The 20,936-nt window shown below is 55.6% G+C and overlaps 8 protein-coding genes across 8 annotated transcripts; 3 read left to right on the top strand and 5 right to left on the bottom strand.

Annotated features, from left to right (window-relative positions):
• Positions 1-890: 890 nt before the first annotated feature.
• COL26b_000503 (uncharacterized protein) lies at positions 891-1,751 on the top strand (the record flags this gene model as incomplete). Its single annotated transcript, XM_053173471.1, has 1 exon — positions 891-1,751. One exon carries the CDS (start codon positions 891-893, stop codon positions 1,749-1,751), a length of 861 nt encoding a protein of 286 aa, XP_053042519.1.
• Positions 1,752-3,078: 1,327 nt separating this feature from the next.
• Positions 3,079-4,695, bottom strand: COL26b_000502 (uncharacterized protein; the record flags this gene model as incomplete). Its single annotated transcript, XM_053173470.1, has 2 exons — positions 3,079-4,257; positions 4,432-4,695. The coding sequence occupies 2 exons, from the start codon at positions 4,693-4,695 to the stop codon at positions 3,079-3,081; spliced, it is 1,443 nt and encodes a 480-aa protein (XP_053042518.1).
• Positions 4,696-5,257: 562 nt separating this feature from the next.
• COL26b_000501 (uncharacterized protein) lies at positions 5,258-6,669 on the bottom strand (the record flags this gene model as incomplete). The annotated part of the gene is made up of 3 exons (XM_053173469.1): positions 5,258-5,427; positions 5,483-6,326; positions 6,655-6,669. 3 exons carry the CDS (start codon positions 6,667-6,669, stop codon positions 5,258-5,260), a joined length of 1,029 nt encoding a protein of 342 aa, XP_053042517.1.
• A 1,064-nt stretch (positions 6,670-7,733) lies between these two features.
• On the top strand, positions 7,734-8,122 carry COL26b_000500 (uncharacterized protein; the record flags this gene model as incomplete). Its single annotated transcript, XM_053173468.1, has 2 exons — positions 7,734-7,962; positions 8,019-8,122. The coding sequence occupies 2 exons, from the start codon at positions 7,734-7,736 to the stop codon at positions 8,120-8,122; spliced, it is 333 nt and encodes a 110-aa protein (XP_053042516.1).
• Positions 8,123-8,792: 670 nt separating this feature from the next.
• COL26b_000499 (uncharacterized protein) lies at positions 8,793-9,317 on the bottom strand (the record flags this gene model as incomplete). Its single annotated transcript, XM_053173467.1, has 1 exon — positions 8,793-9,317. The coding sequence occupies one exon, from the start codon at positions 9,315-9,317 to the stop codon at positions 8,793-8,795; it is 525 nt and encodes a 174-aa protein (XP_053042515.1).
• A 1,820-nt stretch (positions 9,318-11,137) lies between these two features.
• On the top strand, positions 11,138-12,949 carry COL26b_000498 (uncharacterized protein; the record flags this gene model as incomplete). Its single annotated transcript, XM_053173466.1, has 1 exon — positions 11,138-12,949. The coding sequence occupies one exon, from the start codon at positions 11,138-11,140 to the stop codon at positions 12,947-12,949; it is 1,812 nt and encodes a 603-aa protein (XP_053042514.1).
• A 628-nt stretch (positions 12,950-13,577) lies between these two features.
• On the bottom strand, positions 13,578-16,107 carry COL26b_000497 (uncharacterized protein; the record flags this gene model as incomplete). Its single annotated transcript, XM_053173465.1, has 2 exons — positions 13,578-15,713; positions 15,769-16,107. 2 exons carry the CDS (start codon positions 16,105-16,107, stop codon positions 13,578-13,580), a joined length of 2,475 nt encoding a protein of 824 aa, XP_053042513.1.
• A 2,858-nt stretch (positions 16,108-18,965) lies between these two features.
• Positions 18,966-20,716, bottom strand: ICL1 (isocitrate lyase 1; the record flags this gene model as incomplete). Its single annotated transcript, XM_053173464.1, has 3 exons — positions 18,966-19,323; positions 19,378-20,273; positions 20,330-20,716. The coding sequence occupies 3 exons, from the start codon at positions 20,714-20,716 to the stop codon at positions 18,966-18,968; spliced, it is 1,641 nt and encodes a 546-aa protein (XP_053042512.1).
• Between the last annotated feature and the right edge of the window lie 220 nt (positions 20,717-20,936).

Here is a 20,936-nt window from a genome sequence, read left to right as displayed (position 1 = left end):
GGCAGTGAGCGAGCGAGAGAGAGTGCGCAGTCAACCGCCCCGGAACCTGCAGCCCAGCCAAACAACACAACACGACCAGACAGGCCTCGAAGGATCATCAGGTACTCCCGCATACTGCCGTGCTAGCTGAGGTACCTGCCAATGGAGTCTGTCCTCCACCCTCCGTCAGCATTCTCAGCACGCTCAGCACCTGCAGGCCTCCACTCCACACACCACATCCACTCGACCTCACAGGCTCACACCCCCGGGCCCCCGTTCCGCCCCTGGCCCCCTAACCCAGTCTCGCCAGTCCCGAACAGGCTCACTTTCGTGTTGTGTTCCCATCGTTTGGTACCTCGCTTGGTCCACGAAAGTGTTCTGGGATACAAATCCCAGCCGGCCTCCGCTTCCCAGATCGCCCATCTGGATCTCTCTTTTTTTTTTCCTCTTTCCTCTCCATCCAACAACGCTCCCTCTTGTTCGACCAAAACCAATTCATTCCTTTCCTTGGACCCCCTTGAGCAGTGCTCGACCGACTTCAGTCCAACAGACTATCCAACCAATTCATTCCTTCACAGACTGTTTCGAGGACTCGTCCAAACATTATCATCCGGTCTCCAGCTATCAGCAAAAGAGTGTTCAGTGAACTACTCCTTTCATCCCATCTTTCCAGCCTACCAGGAACCTCAGTACATACCAAAGCGTGCCCCGAGCTTCCTGCCGTCAACCTTGAACCTGCCAAGCTTCACACGCTCCCGCAAGCCATTCCTTGATTGAGAGGCTCAGCCCATTGCATTCATTTCGCTTCCAGCTCATCCTTCACGGAAGATCATCACTCAAGAGACCGTATAAGTCTCCTGACCAACAACACCAAACACCAACATCACAACTCACCAAACACCAAGTTCACCATGAAGACCTCTGCCATCTTCTGCGCCGCCCTGGCTGCCGCCGCCGTTGCCCAGCCCCACCAGCACGGAAACAAGAAGCGCCATGTCCACGGCAAGCACCAGAAGCGCGCTCTCGTCACTGAGTGGGTTACCGAGACCGCCTACGTGACCGAGTGGGTTGATGCCACCGAGACCGCCTGGGTCCCCTCCTCCGAGGCATCTGCCACTCCCTCCGCCGTTCCCACCACCTCCGTGCCCGGCCAGTTCTTCGAGCCCGGCAACTCGCCCTCTTACACCACGCTGTCCACCTCGACCAAGGCCGCTGCACCCGTTGTTCAGGAATCCATCCAGCAGGCTCCCGTTGTCTCGTCCAGCAGCTCCACCCCTGCTCCCGCTCCCCAGACCCCGACTCCTCAACCCGCTCCTCAGCCGACCACCACTTCTGTCTACATCGCTCCCGTCATCGTTCCTACCACCCCTGCCTACGTTGCTCCTGTTGTCGCCACCACCAGCACTCCTCAGGTCCAGGCCCAAGCCACCACCGGCAGCAGCAGCAGCAGTGGTGGCTCTTCTTACAGCGGTAAGCTGACCTACTACGCCATCGGCCTGGGTGCTTGCGGCGAGGACGACAGCGGCAAGGACAAGACTGAGAACATTGTTGCTCTCTCCGTTCTCATGATGGGCTCGGTTTCCAACGGCAACTCCTACTGCGGTAAGAAGATCCAGATCTCCGCCAACGGCAAGACCACCACCGCCACCGTTCGCGACAAGTGCATGGGCTGCTCTCACGATGCCATCGATGTCAGCGAGAAGGCCTTCCTCGAGATCTTCGACAGCCTCGATGTCGGTGCCGGTACCGTCGACTGGAAGTTCATCAACTAAGCTTGACGTTCAAAACGCTTGCTTATTCCTCTATTCCATTCCAGTCTCAGCACGGCCGTCAGGGGTTCTTTCTCTTCTTTTGGGTGCGCTTTCCTAGCGAGGGCTTCGCACTCATCAGGTTCACCTCATTCACAAGAAATGATTGGCTTCAAGCTTCCTTGGGCCAGTCGTCTTTTTTCTTTCTCTGATTCAAATCTCAAATAACAAATATTTGGTTACATATACCCCTCCTTTTCCTGGTCAGTCAAAAGGGACGGCGCCTGGTTCAACAGCACGGGAACTGGATTGGATCAACAAAAGGGCAAACAACAAGACCTGGCACGCCGGTCTTGAATGACGTGATGACGATATCTCTATACCTGCGGATGCGAAATTCCTCCCATGCTTGTGGGAGGTGTTGGGCAATCTGGGGGCGGACATCTGGTGTTTCTGTTTATGTGGACATTCTTACCATCGGGTCGGCTCATAGAACTTACAATTCAAATATATATATCTATTAGGGGTATGGATAGGGGCGTGTGCTTTCGCGCCTCCCATCCTTCCCCGGACGTGGGTTATTGGCAAACCACTGCCAAGAAGGAAGAAAAATATCAAAAACCAAAAAGTTGAGACTTCAAAATATCCTTTCTCCGTGCCACAGTCCCAGTCGGCCGAGTCTCTGGAAAAATGTGATCAACGCTAGACTTGCCGGTAGCATGCGGTCAGCCCATGCAATGAGCCGTCGGCACGCGGAACGATAATGAGAATGACGATGGAGGGGTTATGAAATCCCCTCCCCCCACGGGCTCGAGCGCGACATTCCAATCAGCGATGGGGGTTACCGTTCAGAAAGAGGGTAATGTAATAAGCTGCTGGCCTGGCCCGAGAGACATTCTGAACCACCACCTGTTACCGTGGCGGCCGCAGCGCCTGGCATTCTGGGGGAGGGGCAAAGCGAAAGACTGCCTTGCCCATATCCATATGTTGTATGTCTCACACCGCAACGATCCGATCGTGTCAGCTGAGGAGAGGGCGGAACATTCCACTCTCTCCGGGTCGAGGAGGCGTGGAGGAGGAGGCCTCGGAGGGAGGAGTCTCGGCCCAATCTATAATTCCAAGACATGACCGAGGCCTTGGTGGTCTGTAGTTACATCACCCTAGCTGCCTTCGTGCTCAATATCATTCCGATGCTTCTATTAAACTTTCGTGACTCTAAGGATATGATTCGGTCAGGGTCGTTTGATTTCTTTCTCGCCACCAGTTGAACTCAACCCCTCGTATCAACAACACGAGATACCACCCATCGTCAAGACAACCGAGTACTCCAGAATGACGCGACCAGGGCCTCCTACAGCAAGAACATGTCCAGGTCGTCCATCTCCTTGATGCTAGGCATAGCCTGGGCCCGTCGCGCCCTCTCCTCCCCAACCACGAAATCTCCAGGTACTTGGATCCCGTTCTCCGTTCCGGCCATCATGCCGGCCACGGCTCGCCCGCAGAGCGCGGCTTGGGGCATCCCGTGTCCGGTGTACCCAGCACAAACCCACAGCCCGGCCCCGCCGCCGAGCACATCGCCCGCCGGGACCTCGCCGACCCACGGCCGCCCGTCACGCGAGAAGGCCATGATGCCCGTCCACTCGTAACTCGCCTTGAGCTCTTCCGGGTCCGTCGGCTGCTCACCATCGCCCTGGAGGTCAATGTTCTTGGCCCCCGCTCGCCGCAGGTACGAGGCAACGACCGGGTCGACCTCGTCGTCATCCGAGATACCCACTCCTCTGGCTGTGCCGTTCGCCCTTCCTCCCCCTAGGATCATCTCCAGACCAGGGGAAGGCCTTTGGATGAGGTAGTCGTCCTGGTTTGGCGACGACCCCGAGGAGCTGGCCATGAAGACGTAGCTCCGCTCTATCTCGGCGCGCGGTTCCGGCAGCAGCGCGGCGACCTGGCCACGCACCGGCACGATGAGGTTCGAAAAGGCGGGGAGCAGACGGCTCGTGTAGGCGTTGGAGCACAGCAGGACCTGCTTCGCGGCCACCTGCCCGCGCTCTGTGTGTACAATCCACGACGCTCCGTCGTCACCGGCGCCATCCAGGCGTTGGAGACGCGTGACGGGCGTGTTGGTCTGCAGGTTGAACCATCCGCCTTCGCCTGCAGACTGCTGCTGCCCTCCTCCAAACTTTGAGATGAGGTCCTCAAACACCCATGCGACAAGTTTGTACGGCCAGCAACTCGCCGCATTCTCCTGCACGGCGGCGCCCGCGGCTCCTGGCACCCGTAGCGTCTTCAGCTCTTCCGCATCAGTGACGAGGCGTACGGCGCTCTTGAGGTGAGGTGGGAGGACAGCGATGGCGTCGGCGGCCTTGGCGACGAGGTCCGCGGTGAGAAGGGCATGGACGCCGCGGAGGGAGACCCAGTCGCAGGGGATGGCGTTGGCGGTGACGAGATCGCGGAGGTAGTTGTACGTCTGCAGCTCAAAGTCTGCTATGGCGGTGGAGGGACCATATACTACCGGCTGGCAGTGGCCACCGTTCTGGTAGGGGTGTCAGTGGCAGCGTTATCGTGAAGGTGGTTGTGAGATGACACGATGAGGGGTCGAGATAAGCTATCGGAGCCCATCACCATCAATCTTGGCTGAGCACTTGCCAGACTTCGACTTCCCTCATTTCACTTCGTGATACGAGACAGAAAGTATTAAAAGACTCACCCGTCCAGTAGCTCCCCAGCAGACCTCCCTGGCCTCAAGCAACAACACGTTCCTGCTCGCCCCGTCACTCCCCTCCTTCAGCTCTTTGGCGGCGAAAGCGCCTGTGATACCGCTGCCGACGACGACCACATCCGCGGTCGGAGGTAAGCTCTTAGTCGTGCGATGGCCCAGGAGCGCTTCGGAAGGCTCGCGGTGCCAGTATGAGCGGGTGCTCTTAGTCGAGGGGAGATCGGCCTGGCCCTCCCGCAGCGTTGCGCCCGTCATGGTGTCGGATGAGGAGTTGCTGTCTGAAGGTGATGATAAGGCTTGATGATTCAGGGTATAGAGTTTAGATAAAGTGACTCGAGTTCTGCTGTTTAAATATGCTGTAATTGGGACTTTTGTGATGTTGGCCGCGTGGACGGTTGAGTCATGTGTTGAAGGATTGACGTTTGGTTGATGGCTGGCGCGCCAGTGGACATGTGAGGTTAAGTCAACTACCACCACATGCACCGATGGAGCAAGTCCAACAGAGACATCACCAATCCACGTTGCAGAACGCGTCACTTTTGGCAGACCCACAAGAAACGGGTGTCACACATCAACAAGACTTTTGAGAACGATTCTGATTGACATTATGCCCAACTTTTGTACCAATTTTTGGAAAGAAAACGCCACTGTCTATGGGTGCCATCCATCCATTCATTGATTACCCGGAGCGTCGCAGCCTCTAGGCTGCACCGCACACTGCTGGCATGATCACATCTAAAAGCCAAGAGTACGCTAAAGGACGTAAATAGCGTAGAAGAATATTTCTCCAACTCTTGCTGTCCACGACTGAACTCGCTTAACCCTGCATCTTTCTTCTCTTTCCGACCTGGGCGGAGAAACCGGTCTTGATGGCAGTAACGGAACGTCTCGAACCGCAAGAGTTGCAGGTAATGAAGTACAGACGGTTCTCTCCCTTGGACAGCTCGGTGTCGGCAGATTTGCAGGTCTTGCAGGTGACGTACTCGACTGTGGAGGAAGTTGGTCAGCTTCCGCGTAAGACGCACAAAAGAGGCAAACTCACTGATGTACTTGCGCAACACGTTCTCGAGCTGCTTCTGCTGGAAACGACCCTTGATAACAAGACGTCTGCTTCCGTCAACGGAACCACTGGTACCCAACTCAGCAAACAGGTAGGCGGTCACGTGCTCCTCCGTTCTCTTCATGCGCTTGCAGATCTCGGCAATGTTGGCGAAGATGGTCTTCTTGTTGCCTTCACGCATGCACTGCGGGGGAGGGATCTTGTAGCTCTTGGAGCCGCTCAAAGCGTGGTCGGGGTTCTTCTGGGACAGCTGGTGGAAGAAGCGGTTGAGCAGCAGGCTGTAGCTGAGGGCCTTGGTCTCGTCGTGCTGCCAGATGCCGGTGCCGGCGTCCATGTCACCCTCGTCAGCCTCGCCAGCGGCGGGAGCCTCACCAGCTTCGCCCTCCTTGCCCTCGAGGTCCAAGGCCTTGAGCTTGGCGGCGAAGTCGTCCTCCTCGCCCTCCTTGGGAACCTTCTTCTTCTTCTTCTTCTTCAGGGTCAGGTCGAGGCCACCGTCCTCGCCGGCGGGGGCCTCCTCGGCATCATCGCCCTCCTTGGCGACCTTCTTCTTCTTCTTCTTCTTCATGGTAAGGTCGAGGCCACCATCTTCGGTGGCATCGGGGACGGGGGTGGTCGCATCCTCGGCTCCGGCTTGAGAAGGGGCATCAGTATTGAAAGATTCAAGTGCTGCAGAAAGCGGCGGCGTACGAGGCGTGTGCGACTGGGCTGTCTCCTTGGGTTCGTCGGTAGCGTTGACCATTGTGACTGAGCCGTCGGCGTCGACTACTATTTGTTCGGTATCGAAAGCGACGGATTTACGCTGTTTGCGCTCGGGGAGAGGAGATGCCTGCGAAAATTGAATGTTAGATTTCAAAGAGGACGAGCGGAAATTTCGGAGATGAGCAGAGAATTAATCGGGGAGGAACAACGTCTTGGGTGGTGATGATATGATCGGTTTTATGGCGTCGAATTTGAGTCACGAAAAATGTCCTGTCTGTCCAGACCGTCTCTGATTCTGGTTGGGCAGTGGGGTAAAAGACGAATAAGTTCTGGTGGAGGGGCCAATGGTGGTGGTGGGCAGTGGCAGAAGTGCGCCGTGCGCCGTGCGCAGGGTGTAAGAGGGGAGGGCTAACGAGAGGTGCGGTGCGTTACGGTAAGCAACGGAGGAAACTTACTTCGACGTCCGCCATGATTGCGGCCTGTGTCTCACTGAATGGGGTTCTCGGTTAGGTATCCTTGGTAAATGCTTCTAGCACAGTGGTCCGGGGGGTGTGGTTGAACAAGCGCTGATGGTCGGAAGGGTCGACAAAACAAGAACCTGGTGACCTGGGATATGGCGTCGAGTCGGTTTGTGCCGTTCGAAAATGGTTCGGTAATGGAAATTTGTGAGAGGGAAAGTAGAATTGCCTCGACTGCAGGTGGACGGGATTTCAAGGTGACGTGAGGGTGCTGGTCACTGGTCCAAAGTGGGAGACAAAACCCCCCTCCTCCCCCCTCCAGTCACAGTGTCCGCCAGCTGTTGCGGTGCCCAGCGCCCGTCCGTAGTCACCCTTTGCAGCCTGTGACTCAGCGGGTACACACGGTCATGTGATCTTGACGTATGGTGTCCGACCGTTTCGATGGCGAAATTTGTACGGTAATGGCACTGGTCTCAAGCGTATGTTCAGTCATATCTGGCACAGATTGACTCGGCATGCTTATCTTCTGACGCAGATTAATATCGACGTCTCCATGAGTCGAATGCGAAAATTCGAATCAATAAAAAGAAGCGAAGTAGAAAGACTCAACCGTAACCGAAGCAGTGACTGATGATTCGGTACCTCTCAGTCCTGAGGCTATTCCGTCAGCACCTCGTGGAATCGCAGCCGGCCCCGCTTCACAGCATCCCCAGCCAATAAAAAACAGAATCGTCAACACCTGCTGCTGGCCGTCCCGTTGCCGTTTCTGGTTGGGGAACGGGGGATCAGAGAGCTCCAGGCGTCCGCACCTCCACAGCTGCACTGGCATCATCGGAGGCATCGCGGTCCCTTGATTCAACCTCCCGCGAAGCGCCCACCTGGTAGATCGTCTCGTGTTCGATCTCCTTGACACGCATGCAGGATTCAGCCTGCCCTGCGACTCAATCGGCGTTGAACCCGAATCATCGATAGGCCTACTTGCCACCACCGCGTCTTGCCGCCTCGAAGCTCCAACAGCCGAGCGCCGAACAAACGTCCGACGTCCTATCTGCCCGCCATACCTCTCTCTCTCCGGCATGATGCAGTCCACCGATTCCTTCGTCATCCACGACGACATCTCGCCCTCCTCTGACCTCGACGAGATCGATTCGCTGCCGTCAATATCTAGTAGTGTGCTCGACTCCGAAGACGACTCGGATGCGCAGGAGGAATGGGAGCGCAGCTTGGAGCAGATCCAGCTCCTGCTGACCATGGTCATCGTGCCGTTCGCCGGAAAGTACCTGGGTCGCAAATTTGCGTACTGGAGTGAGCTTCCCTAGAACGTGACGCTGGTCCCGCAGATGCTAACCGTGCTGGCACAGGTTGGTCAAGATATATGGAATGGATGCACAACGTCGAGGTGCGGTGGACAAACAAGGGCGCCTTCAAAGCTGCTGGTGTCGCTGAGGCTGCGGCTACTTTATAAGGAGCATGATAGTGGTTTTGATAAGTAACTTCGCAAGAGACGCTACGGAGTCCAGAAGTTGGTGTTGCGGCCCAAGGCGGCGGTTGTATACATATGGATGGCGTTGAGGCCCGCCGTGATAGATCAAGGCGGCACATACAGAGGCAAGGCACAAGACCTCGCTATGAAGATTTGCAATTCAATGATTTCCAAGTTCAATAATGAATTGCTCGTAGGGGCGGAGTCCCTCGAGAGTTACACCCCCGCGGGCCACATCCTGCCACGAGGGTCTACGCGACAACATCGCTCATGCACGGCGTTACACATGGAACTGATGAAAGAAAACTCGCATTCATTGGTATCAATCATTGTGATTCTGCTACACAAGAGGGTGCTAAGCAGCCTTGCGGCTGTTCCCAGAGCACCGTGGCACTTGGCCCCGCCGTATCCATAACCATATATCCATGTCATCCCATAACCCATATCCGGTCATTCATTACTACTATATGCCATCGTGAAGGTAACATAAAAACAACAGCATGCCGCCAACGCCGTCAGAACCCAACAGCTATTCAAGGACCAGTCGTGAATGCCGCATGTCTGACCCAGTGGCCGCACCCAAAGAACAAAAAGTCGGGTGGTTGTTTTTCAAAAGCGTGTATCTTGTATGGTGTATGTTGTCGGCGAAGCTTTAGGCTCCAACCTGGGCCATAGAGGGCCGAGAGCTGCGAATAGAGCCACCACCGCCACGACGGAAGTCCATGAAGGTAAAGAACGCTCCGGCACAAAAGCTGGCGAACAAAAACCACATGAAGACAGTGCTCGCTTGGATCTCGCGGCAGCGCTTCTCGTCGTCAGCGGAGCCCCAAACGATATAGTCGCTTGGGTGGTCGCGACCGTCGAGCGTGCCGCAGTTGACGACCCGCAGTTTGGCGGATAAAACAATGCTGTCAATGAAGGTGAAGAGCAAGGCCGCACCGTCGAGAGCCAGCATGACCAGGGGAATGGCGATGCCGGCGATGAACGATGTGGCCAGGCCGTAAAGAGCAGCCAACCAACAGATGACAGCAACGAACATTGTGAAGTTGATCGCAGCCATGGCAGACCCGGCACCGTTAATGTTCAGGGCGATGACATTGCCGATCAATGCTGTAACGAGCAGGACCCAGAGTACCTGAACGCCTCGAATGGCGACCTTGAAGATTGATTCCATCATGTTGGATAAGTGTTGGACCGCGTCCGGTAACTTGGATGACCGGGGTCGATGGGTTACTGGTGAGTTGGGTGCTAGGAGCAAGAGCTACTAGAGTTATGTAGAATGACGTTGTCGTCGAGAGCTGTATGTGTGTGTAATTTGAAGCTGGGAGTAGTGGCGTGACTGGCGTCTGACGATGAGTGCTCACGGGATGATTTGCAAAAACAAGCAATTGATCATTGACTATGTCTGTGTGTGATGTGGAGGAAGACAAGAAGTCAGTAGACGTGGAGCAAGATCTGGCAGGGTGGGCGTGGAACAAATAAGACTTGTCTGGGTTGTTCAGGCTGGTTGTCGGGTGAGTAGGGTCGCGGTGGAAGGAAGCGGCAGGAGGCAAGGGTATCTTTAATAACTGGGAAGGGACGGGAAGGGAAGGCAAGGGCGGGATGGAAAGGACTCGAGGAGTCGGCCGAGGAGGGGGCTACCTCCCAGAGCCGGACACCACCAATTCCCAGTCAGATCTAGCACTCATGGATGCACTTCACTGACTGACAGAGGTGCAGAGTCGCCCGACATGGGAAGAGAACCTTAGGGAGGGCACGGAGGGCCGGGACCTGACATGGACGGTGGACGCGCGGGAGCTGCACAGGCGCAGGCGTGACGGGTGAGAATTCGATGATTTCCATGGCGATCGGCAGTTGCGGGAACTATGACCTCACCAGCCAATACCTCTGCTCAGAGCGCGCTTCTCTATTTCTTATTTGCCTCGCAAGCTCGCAGGCGGCATTCTCTGAGCCCATCTTGGGTACGTACCGTGTCCACGTCTGGCCGAGCGCTCCCGCAGGCCCTAAGAGACGCCCCAAGACGTCCAATGGCATCATCCAAGGGTCCCAGAAGCCGCCAAAGCTGCCACTAAGGAGCTTGGACAAGACCGCGTTCAGCCCAATAGATGACTCGCCTGTCCGCGTCCGTCATTCACCTCCTCATTGACTCTCATCTGACTGCCAGATGTCGCTCTGAAACGCAACCCTCCGCGACACTTTGAGATCCGAGAAAAATAAAGTCCAAAGACCAGTGGCGCGTGTCTGCTGGCGCCTCTCCCGACGTGGCCGAAAGATCCAGTCCAGTTGTGGCACTGTTTGCAGCTGCAGGGTTCTTCTCTCCGCGGGGACCTCATCCAAAGGTTTTTTTTTTTTTATCTTTATTTTTTCAATCGTTTTTTATGACCCTGCTGCGGCTTTTAGGCCCTGTCCAACTTCCCTGCGTGGTGGGGTGATGCTGGTTGGCAGGTGAAGAGCCTCCCAATCCCCCTCCATCTTCTTCAAGTGTTGGCCCTGTGTGGCCCTCTTCTTGCCCTCTCTGCCCCACCTTGGCCCTTCCTGCTGGGTTGATCAGCTCGAATCGCCCCTCCTTCCCCTGCAGCAAATCCCAAGGCTCACGGCGATTCGCTGCCACAAACACAATCTGGCCCAGCAACCCTGGAGGAAACATCCACTGCCACACACCTGCACCCCAGTCACGATCGCCCTCACCCTATCAAACCTTGAGCGCGGAGGTTATCGTGAAACAACGTGAGCCAGCATACCCGCGCCTGCGAATTTGTCGACATCAAACTGTCGCGTGCAAAAACAGACTTCACGGTTGCGATTTACTGAGGCAGGCGGGTAGATTTTTGCTTCGCCCTCAAAGAAAGCTACAAAGAGGCAGCAACACACCAATCCCATCGCTTCCTCAACGAGATGAAACCCTGCAAATATCTCAAAGTGGCTGCAGGTGAAAACAGTGTAAGTACACTGCAGGACTCCTGCACCTGTTATTTGCGCCCGGATTATTGAACACGGATGCAGGCCGCGGGCAGCAAGACCCTGGTGAACACAATGGCAGACGACACCGCCCAGTACCCCAGAGCAAGCCTTGGTGGCATTCCGCCCGAGCTGTTCGACCATATCATGTCCTATCTCCTGCCCAGTGTTCCCCCCACTGTTGTCATGAGGCCCTTCGAAACCTCGTATGATATTCATACCAGCGCAGCGCAGTATGAAGAGTGGCAGTTGACCCGAGCCGACCTCGTTTCTCTTTACCGAACATCCAAAGGCATATCTCGAGCATCCGAGCCAGCTCTCTTCAAGAATGTTGCTCTTGCGAAGCCCTATCACCTTCGGCGCTTCCTTCGCCTTCTGACCTGCCCAGCCAAGCATGGTCTTGGAAATCACGTCCGAGCCCTCTACCTCCTCGGCGAGTTCCAGCTAGGACCACGAGTTCCCTACTTCCGCCTCTGGCGTCAGCTGTACAACACCAGGACCCTCACAGACCTGGCCATCGTTCTCACACTTATACCCAATGTGGCTGAGTTCTTGATCACCTCTCCTAACGAGAAGTACTTCGAGCTGCTGATACGGACGATGCGACATCAAATGGAGTACACTCATATGATGATTCCATCCACTGAGACACTCACGCAACCAGAATCTTACGGACTGAAGCTGCACAACATCGCATGTGAGGGAAAGACACCCCTAACGCTCCACCCCCTTTCCTTCGACCCGCCGTTTAGCTGCGTGCGCACCCTTCGACTCCGTCACGACTTCACTGACACTGATTCTGACATCGCCGGAGACTCGCTGCCTGAGACTCATCGCCATCATTTTTCCTGCAATATCCCTACTTACCTTTCTCAGCTTCCCAACCTCGAGATCTTCGAACTTCTCTCCGACGCGCCTTGGTGCTGGAGGCCTATCGACAAGCACAGGGATGACGTGAGTCTGCCGGATTACAACGACATGCCTCGGATGAAGAAGCTTGTTCTGCACCTTTCTTGCATCCAAGAGCCAGAGCTCGTCGGTATTCTGCTGGCGTGTGCTAACCTGCAGGTGCTCACCGCATACTTCTCGAGGAACACCAACCCTCACCAGTTCCGACGTCTTCCTCAAGGTAAAGACTTGAATCAGGCCCTCCGAGGTCTCTCTGGTAGCTTGCGTCACCTGGAGCTTGTCGCCGCTAAACCTGGAAACTACTTGCCATCATACCCAGAACGTTTTGCTGGTCAGAGGCGGAGACTTGACTGCCTTCCTTATCTCACCAATGTGAAGACTCTCGTCGTTGACTTTACAGGTCTGTTCGGACTCTGCGACTTTATCAATGAGAACGACGTACTCGACCTTCGCAATCGCTTTCCCCCTAACGTCCAAGACTTGACGATCGGGTGCAGATGGCATTCAAACCCCCCGATTCGAATGGCGGTTGACTACGATGACGAGTTGCGGGTTGTCAGTGCTTTGGCAGACTGTTATAACACCACTCTTTTCAAGCTTCGACGACTAACTCTGGATATTCCCACGACTTGCTCCATTCTGGAGCCGCCCTGTCCACGGATATTCCTTTCACACCCCATGACCCCAATGGTCGCATCACGCCCAGTGGCGTACCTGATGGACTGCGGCATCGACGTCAGCTTCCACAATATTTGGCGCCAGTTCGAGTACCAGGGCCAGATCTTTGAGAACTCTGCAACTAACCGACAGATAGAGCGAGTAAACAATAGGATCACGGAGGAGAATCGGCGCCGGAGGCTCCTTCGGACGGGCGTGAAGGCCCCTTGGTACCTCCCTAAAGAAGACTACGACGCCCTACTGGCCAAGATCATGTTTGGCTAGGGCCGTCGTCCAACAAGGTTGGCGAAGCACGATTAATCGGCGTGCCACGTGCGGATCACTGACGCGGGACGCCAAAGAAGTAGCCACGGCGTCATCGTCGTGGACTTTTGCTATACACTACTGCGGGAGTGGCCACCCGGGCTTCTCTAGCCTGAAGTTGCGGCCTTTTACCCACTACTAACCACACCAGCTTGATGCTACAATCAGGACCGGCACTTTTGCGTGGAGGAAAATGGATCATATCGAAAAAACTGGATGCGTCATGATGACACGAGGATATGACGGACTGTTGGAATACATGTTTGGAGAAGAGGATCGATCATTGGCATTGGCTTTTCATCAGGGAATCACAGGAGAGGACAAAGTCACAACAACGGGATCTTTTCAGGAGGCCAAAAAGGGACGATTCATTGGCATTGGGTCTCTTCAGAGCTTACACGCAGAGACGAACGGATTTGCATCACGAGGAACAGTGAAAAAAGCTCATGAATTAGCAAGGAAAACGCCCGCAATATTGACTGTGTCTGCAATGATAACAATGACCGAGTGACTCTTCTCTGTACTGCCGTCTACTTTTCCATCCTCATTCGTACCTACCTATGCTTTATCTTTCCCCGCATTTGAAGATCTACCGGCTAAAGTTCAACAAGCCTTCGATGTACTTGCGGGTATCGATGCCAATCCCCGACGCAAGACGGCCCGCGCCGTCCCCCCACCCCGTTCCGCCCTCGGCGAAGGACGAGCTCACGCCACGGTAGCCAGCATGGTCGCTGGCTCTGCGGATCAAAAAGATCTCTTTGCTGACCTTGGTAGGTGCCGGCGAAGCCTTCTTGGGCACCGGCGTGTCTGAGCCAGATCCGCTCGTCGGCGAGGAATCGTCAGTCTCTAGCATTTGCTGGCCTTGCTGCCCCTCGTCGACCTCTGATGTCGATTCGGCGGCCGCCAGGCGTTCGAGAATGCGTGACCAAACCACCCACCACCCACGGTTCGTCTTGCAAGTCCGCTCGAGCTCGTTGATTTCGGACCGTGTGATGTTGAAAAGATTCAGCAGCTGCATGTGCGTGTTCATAGCCTCAACGCGCGACCAAGCCGGTTGCGCGTTCGGGTTGGACATCTGAGTGTGGTCGGGGATGTTGGGTATCGATGAGTGCACCGTCATGGCCTGCGCGTCCCACACAAGGTCGTAGATACTGCCCGTCGCAGAACCGATATTCGGCCGTTCGGGTCGATATTGGATCGACGACAGAAGAGGCTTGCGAAGGGGTAGGAGCTGGTGGTGTAGGGATCTGTAGAACGAGTTCAAAGCCAACGAGTCGGTCCTCAGCTCAAACAAGAAGGTGAAGATGAAGGGCTTGTTGATGTAAACAATGACACGCAGCTTGCTCGCCTTATTGGAGTCCTGGTTTCCAAACTGCGGGTTGCTGGTCACAGCGTTGGCACCGAGAGGCGTGATTTCGTTCGTAAGGCTGCTGAGGTCCTTAGTAAAGGCCGCCTCCGCCTGATCCTTCCCTGTCTTCTCGAGCTCAACGTGGACGGTGCGAAGCATTGTGCGGGAATTTGACTCGACGGCATCCGGGTTCTCGGCCCCAGTGCCCCGCTCGTTTTCATCACTGTCGCCGCTGTCCTCAACGTCACCCATTAACCCAATAAGAAAGTGGCCGGCGTCGTCGTCCATGGCCTTGGGTTTTGGTGCTTTACCAAAGGGATTTTTGGAAATCTCCCCAGTCTGGTGTGCTGCGAGGGCGGACAGTTCGTCCTTCGCCGCGGAAGAGGAGGCGTCAGACTTGCCGATGGACCAGTACGTGCCGTAACCAAGCTTCATGACTGTCATCAGCTTGTCCAGATGCCCGTCGCCTTCCTCCTGCGCAGTTGCCTCGTCTTTGCTAGACCCGGGTCGCTTGGCCTCTTCCACGGTGCCTATTTCCCGCCCTCGCCTTTCTGCAAGCGTCATCGTAGACCTCGAGCTTTCCCCAGACCCGGAGCCGGAGTCTGTCCGGGTGGTATTCGGGCGGGCGGGCGGCCGCACGGGCGGGGGCGCAGGCGCAGCTACAGCCGGGGGGACCTTCGCTTTTGTTGTTTGCGATACCGATGGTTGCTTCGTCCTCCGAGAGCGACGAACAGCTGTAGGACTATCAATGACACCGTAGGCATTTTCACCCCAGGTGTAAAGATCCTCCATCCAATGCGCCACATCCCGCACGGATTTCCGAGACAACGCGCCCGTCCCCAGGAAGATGGCGCCGTCCTCGAGGCCGGGGTCTTGCCCAGTACCCAACCACGAGCTTTTGGGATCCTTGCCATCTTTGGCTTCACCGTCGGCCTCAACAGACCCAAACTTGGAGACTACGAGGTCCACGAGGCCATCTATTCTCCCAACGAGGCCTTCTAGCACCTCCCGTTCTCCGCTACCCCGCTCCTCTTCGCCAACGCCAATGCCTAGTTCGCCGGACGCGGCAACGTTGATGCCGGCGAAGATTGTACGTGCCGGGTTGCCCTGCAGCAATACATTCCAAGTCGACAGGAAAAGATCCCAGTAACGGCCGAGGAGACTGAGAAACCTGGGTCTACGAGAACGCACAAACAGAGCGCTGAGCGAGGTTCCGTGGTGTAGCAGGAAGATGGAATGAGCACGCAGTAGATCTTGCAACAGAAGAGTAGCGGGCTTGATCTCCTTAGACGAATACTCGACCACCTCCTCTGGAGTTTCGTTGGTCTTGCCCAGCTGCAGCTTAGGTGGTAGAGGGATGCGGGTTAGATCGATAGACTGCGAGACATCAGAATTTGAAGGGAGATACAATTCTGCGATAAGGCAGGCGTACAGCAAGAATCCACCAACCTGGCTCCAACTCGTGGAGGACGACGCGGGATTTCTCCGTGTCTATAGAATCGACAGGCTGGCCGCCAGAAAAGCTTTTGCTGAACTCTACCATGCCCTGGGCAAGGCCAATCTGACGAAGTCGCTCATTGCGTTCTTCTTGAGATATGTTCTCAGTAGGTTTGCTACGAGAACGATGGCGGCGTTTCTGTCGCTGAGTGCTCACGGAGGCGTAGTATACTATTTGGTCGTCAAGAGTGTCGTCCGTGTTACCCAAGGACGGGTTGAAGACGGCGAGGAAGCCCAGCTGGGCAGGAACGATCCCCCCGGGAGACGATGCCATTGCGGACGTGGGTATCTGATCTGTGAGGATTCACTGAGAACGGGTCGGAGTGCCGTGTCGGGATTTCTAAACAGCTCCGTAGGCAGGAGCAAAGGGCTGCGGATAAACGAAGGCTTTTTTGACTGCAACTGATGATGGCAGCGTCGTCGAATCACTCTGACGGGCCAGCCGCTCTAAAAAGCGTTGCCAGGCGCAGGTGGCAGACGAAGACCAAAGGTGCGATGCGTGTGAGAGACGGCATGAAAGGTGTGGGTGAGGTGAAAGGTGAGAATGGCCCAGAGAAGCGTGGTCGATGTCTGCGGTGGGCGGCAGCAGCGGCAGCAGAGAGCTCCCAGGCGGTCCACGCAAGCGCGCAGCAGTGCCTGCGGGTTCGGCGATGGTGATGGTCTAGGCGTAGGACATGCGGTTTGGGTTGGGGTCTGGCCGGGCGGAAGGTCGGTTTGGCAGAATGGAACCTTGCTCGGTTGATAAGTAATTGGGTTTATGTTGAGCTGAGATCCGAATCTCGATCCTCCCCCACGATGCAGGGCAAGGCCGTGTGGTGTGGCGCCAGCACCAGGAGAAGCGAGGCGGATGGGAAGTGCTTGAATGCTTGGGTGCTTTGGTGGAGGCCCGGCAACCCTGCAAGTTGGGATTGGCCGATGGCCCAGACCGCAATGGGCCTCGCTGTCTGCCCTTCCATTTAGCACAACGGACTTAGCACCACCACTGGCACGGCACATAGCAGTGCTATTTGCTGCAGGACCTGCCCGGAGGCTCGTCCGACATTGGACAAGTGAGGGGCTGTGAGCTGCTGTCACTGGTTGAGCTGGGAGCCTGCCGGCTTGGATTGCAGCGTTGTGCGACACCAGACGGGATGAATAGTGCTTGTGCCTACCTAGGTACCTATCTCTGGCCAAAGAGCGAATAGAATGCCACTTTTGCACCGGATGTTCACATTGCCCGGTCTCTGAGGTCTCGTGTTTGGCTGGCATGGCAGGCTAGTCGTCGACCCCGGGTACTTGATCCATTATGGGCAGGTTGCAGAGGACCGAGGTAGACCTGACTACCTACGAGCCTTTCCCCTTCTTGCGGGCTGTCTTACAATGAGGTGTCCTCAGGTAGGTGCCCTACACCGAACGGCAGGTGGCGGGTGGGGTGACAGCCCGCTGTGCGCGTCTCGCTAGCGTACATAGTGCCAGCCAAAGTCCTTCACGTCTTCTGTGATTGCCGCATTTTGATCAATTCGGTTTCAGCGGCGGTCAAGCATGGGAAAGAGTCTGGACTGGCCTAAATGGCAACTTGCCTCCCTTCAACACCTAACCGACACCAGAGATTGCCCAGGGCAACAACGGCACGCGACACCCCTCGTCGGAAAAGAATGCCATGTTGTGCCCATCAGCAATTCGTAATCCGCATACACAGTTTGATGCCTGCCCACGCACCTAGAAAAGCTGAAACCAGGCGCTCATCCAGCAGACTATCTCTTTTCCCCCTGTCAAGACTGGAAGAGCGTGAAAGCCATCTCCAAGCGTGGCATCTACCTGAGCCAATCATCGGTTTTTTCCTCAGCTACATCTGCTAAAAACCACGATCCATTCTGCTACCAGTACCACGGCACTTCCTCCGCCCCCGCCTCCTATGCCATGTGGCTTACTGCCACCACTAGCGGCCTCATTGCGCTAATTTCTGAGCGAGGAGGCTTGCCATCTCTGATGTTCAAAGCAAGCAATTTGTCAAACTGGGTCAGCTCATAGATGAACCTGCCACGTGAGCATTCGCTCTTCGACTTTGAACAATTACAGGTTCGGATTCGCTTATGTTATACTGCCATGACTGTTGTGCGATATCTCTGAATAGCTTCAATCGATGTCCGTATCTGGCATATCTGAGATGCTCTGGATTCAGCCGATGGTGATCTCTTTAAGCTTGCCACACTCGGCTCAAAGTCAGCTAAGTGGACTCAATCAAATAACGAGGAAAGTGAGAGACAGTGATGGCCCTCGGGTATTCAGCCATATATCTTCAGACCAGATTTGGATTTCAAAATCTTCACCAGCTTTTCCGCCACTAGTGATACGTTGACAAGCCAGAGTCATATTGCGACACGCTGGAGGGAGAGTAGGATGTTGAGCTGAGAGAGGGATATACGTAGAGAGTCTATCGATCGTCCTCAAAATAACCTGAGGTCAGATTAGCCCTGATACGGCGATAAATACAAACCAGCAGGCCTGTGGGATTTCATCGAGAACCGCTAATTTGAGTAGCTAAATATAAATAATGATCTCACCTGATCGGTTGGCACAGAGATTTACCCAGATGAATAGACAAGTGCAAGTGACTTTACGAGCAGACATCGACGAATCCCGAACGAGTGGTGCTGTCTTCTTATGATTCCGGGCTTTAGATACGCTCCAAACCTGTCAGGGAGCGAGTCGAATTCGTAACCTTGATTCAACTTCTCGTCTAGAGCAGAACAAACACAACGGCGCTGATGTGTCAGGCGCACTCACGGAGGTGTCGAACCTCCAAGCATGTGGACCCGGCCGGGATGTCAAAGTTGCCAACCCTGGAAACAGACGAACATCATTGTGGATCCATCCGGGCGCACCCGGCCTGGCCTCCGTAAGCCCGAGCCGGAGCTGTGGAGCTGCGTGTGATCAGAGCCAACGGGGCATATCGGAGATGCCTCGGTAATCACAATGTCACCTTCGCGTTCGTCTCTGCGTTAGTGGCAGTGGATGTGTGAACAGAATCAAGTCAATGACATGCTACCGGCCCTGTGCCAAATTGCTTAGATACATATCCAACGTACAGCCTACGGAATACTGTCCTTATCCAATGCGTGCAACGATAATTCTCAAACGCTGTAGTCCGATCTAGTGGAACTGATCCTCAGTCACACCCTTACCCATGGCAGCGGTACTGCTGATGCCACCGGTGACCATCTTTTGAAGCTCGTCGACGTATGTCGCACCACTCCACTTCTGGTGCTTGACCACATCGACGCCTCCTTCCATCTCGGGTTCTTGGACAAGCTCTCCGTAGGCACGCATGCCCTGCTTGCTGTAGGCCTTGGCGAACTTGTCGCTGATGAGCGCGGTCGTGTGCAAGCCGGCGAGGGTGATGAATTGCCAGCAGTAGCCGAGGGACGCCAGGCGGCGGATGTAAGTCTCCTGCTCGGCGCGGGGCATCGCCGTCTTCCAGTTGAAAGAGGGCGACAGGTTGTAAGCGAGCCTGAAAAAGGCACTAATTAGTTTTGAAATCACTACGGGGTAAGGTTGAACTCACTTTTGCTCGGGCCAAACGGCGTGGACACCCTGAGCAAACTCTTGCGCCTGCTTGAAGTCGGGAAGCTTGCTCTCCATCCAGATTGCGTCGCAGTAAGGAGCGTAGGCGATGGCACGGTTGATGGCGCAGTCGCATCCGCCCTTAAGGCGGTAGTAGCCCTCGCGCGTACGGGGCGCATCCCAGTCGAAGAAAACATCACTACCAACGACGCTCTTGGCAATGGCGCGGGCCTCAGTGTTGCTCTTACTCTTGGCGGCAGTAGTGTACTGCTTGATCATGTTCTCCTTGTTCGGGCTGGGGCTGGCCTTGATGGCGTCGACCACGGCCTCGTCGAAGCGCTTGAGGTTCGCCTGCTTCAGCCAGGCATCCTCAATGGACTGAAGCTCGTCGCCGAGCTTGCCCGCCTTTTCTGCTGCGAACATGAGGTCGTTCAAGGACTGAAGGTTGGGGTTCGTGGAGCCGAGAATGAAGGCATGGTCTCTGGGGTCAATGTTGGTGGAGATCAGGGTAGCGGCCTCGGCGTCAGTTCGGGCGACAGCGACCAGGTTGGAGCCCATGATGTCGGCCTGCGCGCGGATGGCAACGAGGCGGTTGATGTGCTCGCTGATGGGGACAAGGACCTTGCCGGCCATGTGGCCGCACTTCTTAGTGCCAGGGGCCTGATCCTCAATGTGAACACCAGCAGCACCCTTCTCGACAAAGAGCTTGGTGAGCTTCATCACAGCGGTCAGACCGCCGTGACCGGTGTCGGCGTCGGCGATGATGGGTCTGAGGTAGTCAATGTTGGCGAGCTTGGCTCGGGCCTCCTTCGGAACGCTGAGGCGCTCTTGACGCTGTTTCCTGTCGTGGAAAAGCTGCGCCATGAACAGGTGGGCAACCTTGTTGGGCACGGTGGTCTGCACGACGGGTAAGCAAGGCACTCCTTATTTGGACGACGCAAGTCGACACTCACGTAGGGGTAGTCAGCCAGATCCGGGCCAGGCTCGTCAGAGGCGGAGGCGGTTGACGATGATTGCCAGCCGGAGACGTAGACAGTGTCGAGGTACTTGGCCATTTGGGTGACCATTGTGGGCTCCAAGCAACCGTAAGTGTAGCTGGCGTCCTTTGTCTTGAAGCGGTTCTCCAGGATGTCGAATAGCTTCTTTGATTGCGCGTTGCTCGGGTAGTCGACCTTCAGGTGTCCTCTCTTGCTAACGATTTGCTCAGCGGTAAAGGGACGCTTCGTGAATCTCCAACGGGGCTCGCTCCACCAGCGCTTGACCTCCTCGACCTCCTTGAGGAAGAGCTCGTCTTCGCGGTCGGGGTCCACGGCGGGGTTAACCATGTTGTTGGCAGCCATGATGGGCAACTTGAGTTTTGTGTAGTAGACGAAGTTATTCCGAGAGGGAGCAGCTAGAGATGCTCGGCGCGGTATGAAATAAGACGAGTGGCAGTTCGGTGAAGTCGCAAGTAGCAAGATACGTGGAACTAGACGATTGGCACCAGACTAATGATGCTATTCACAACTCAATCAATGGCAGACGGGTTCGAGAAGAGAGAAAAAGACTTGGAGAAGATGG

The sequence above is a fragment of the Colletotrichum chrysophilum genome, assembly GCF_026319265.1.
Source record: "Colletotrichum chrysophilum strain AFK26 chromosome Unknown scaffold_2, whole genome shotgun sequence".
NCBI classification, from domain to species: Eukaryota; Fungi; Ascomycota; class Sordariomycetes; order Glomerellales; family Glomerellaceae; genus Colletotrichum; species Colletotrichum chrysophilum.
Note: the sequence above shows the minus strand (reverse complement) of the source record. Positions and strands in the feature narration are given on the sequence as shown.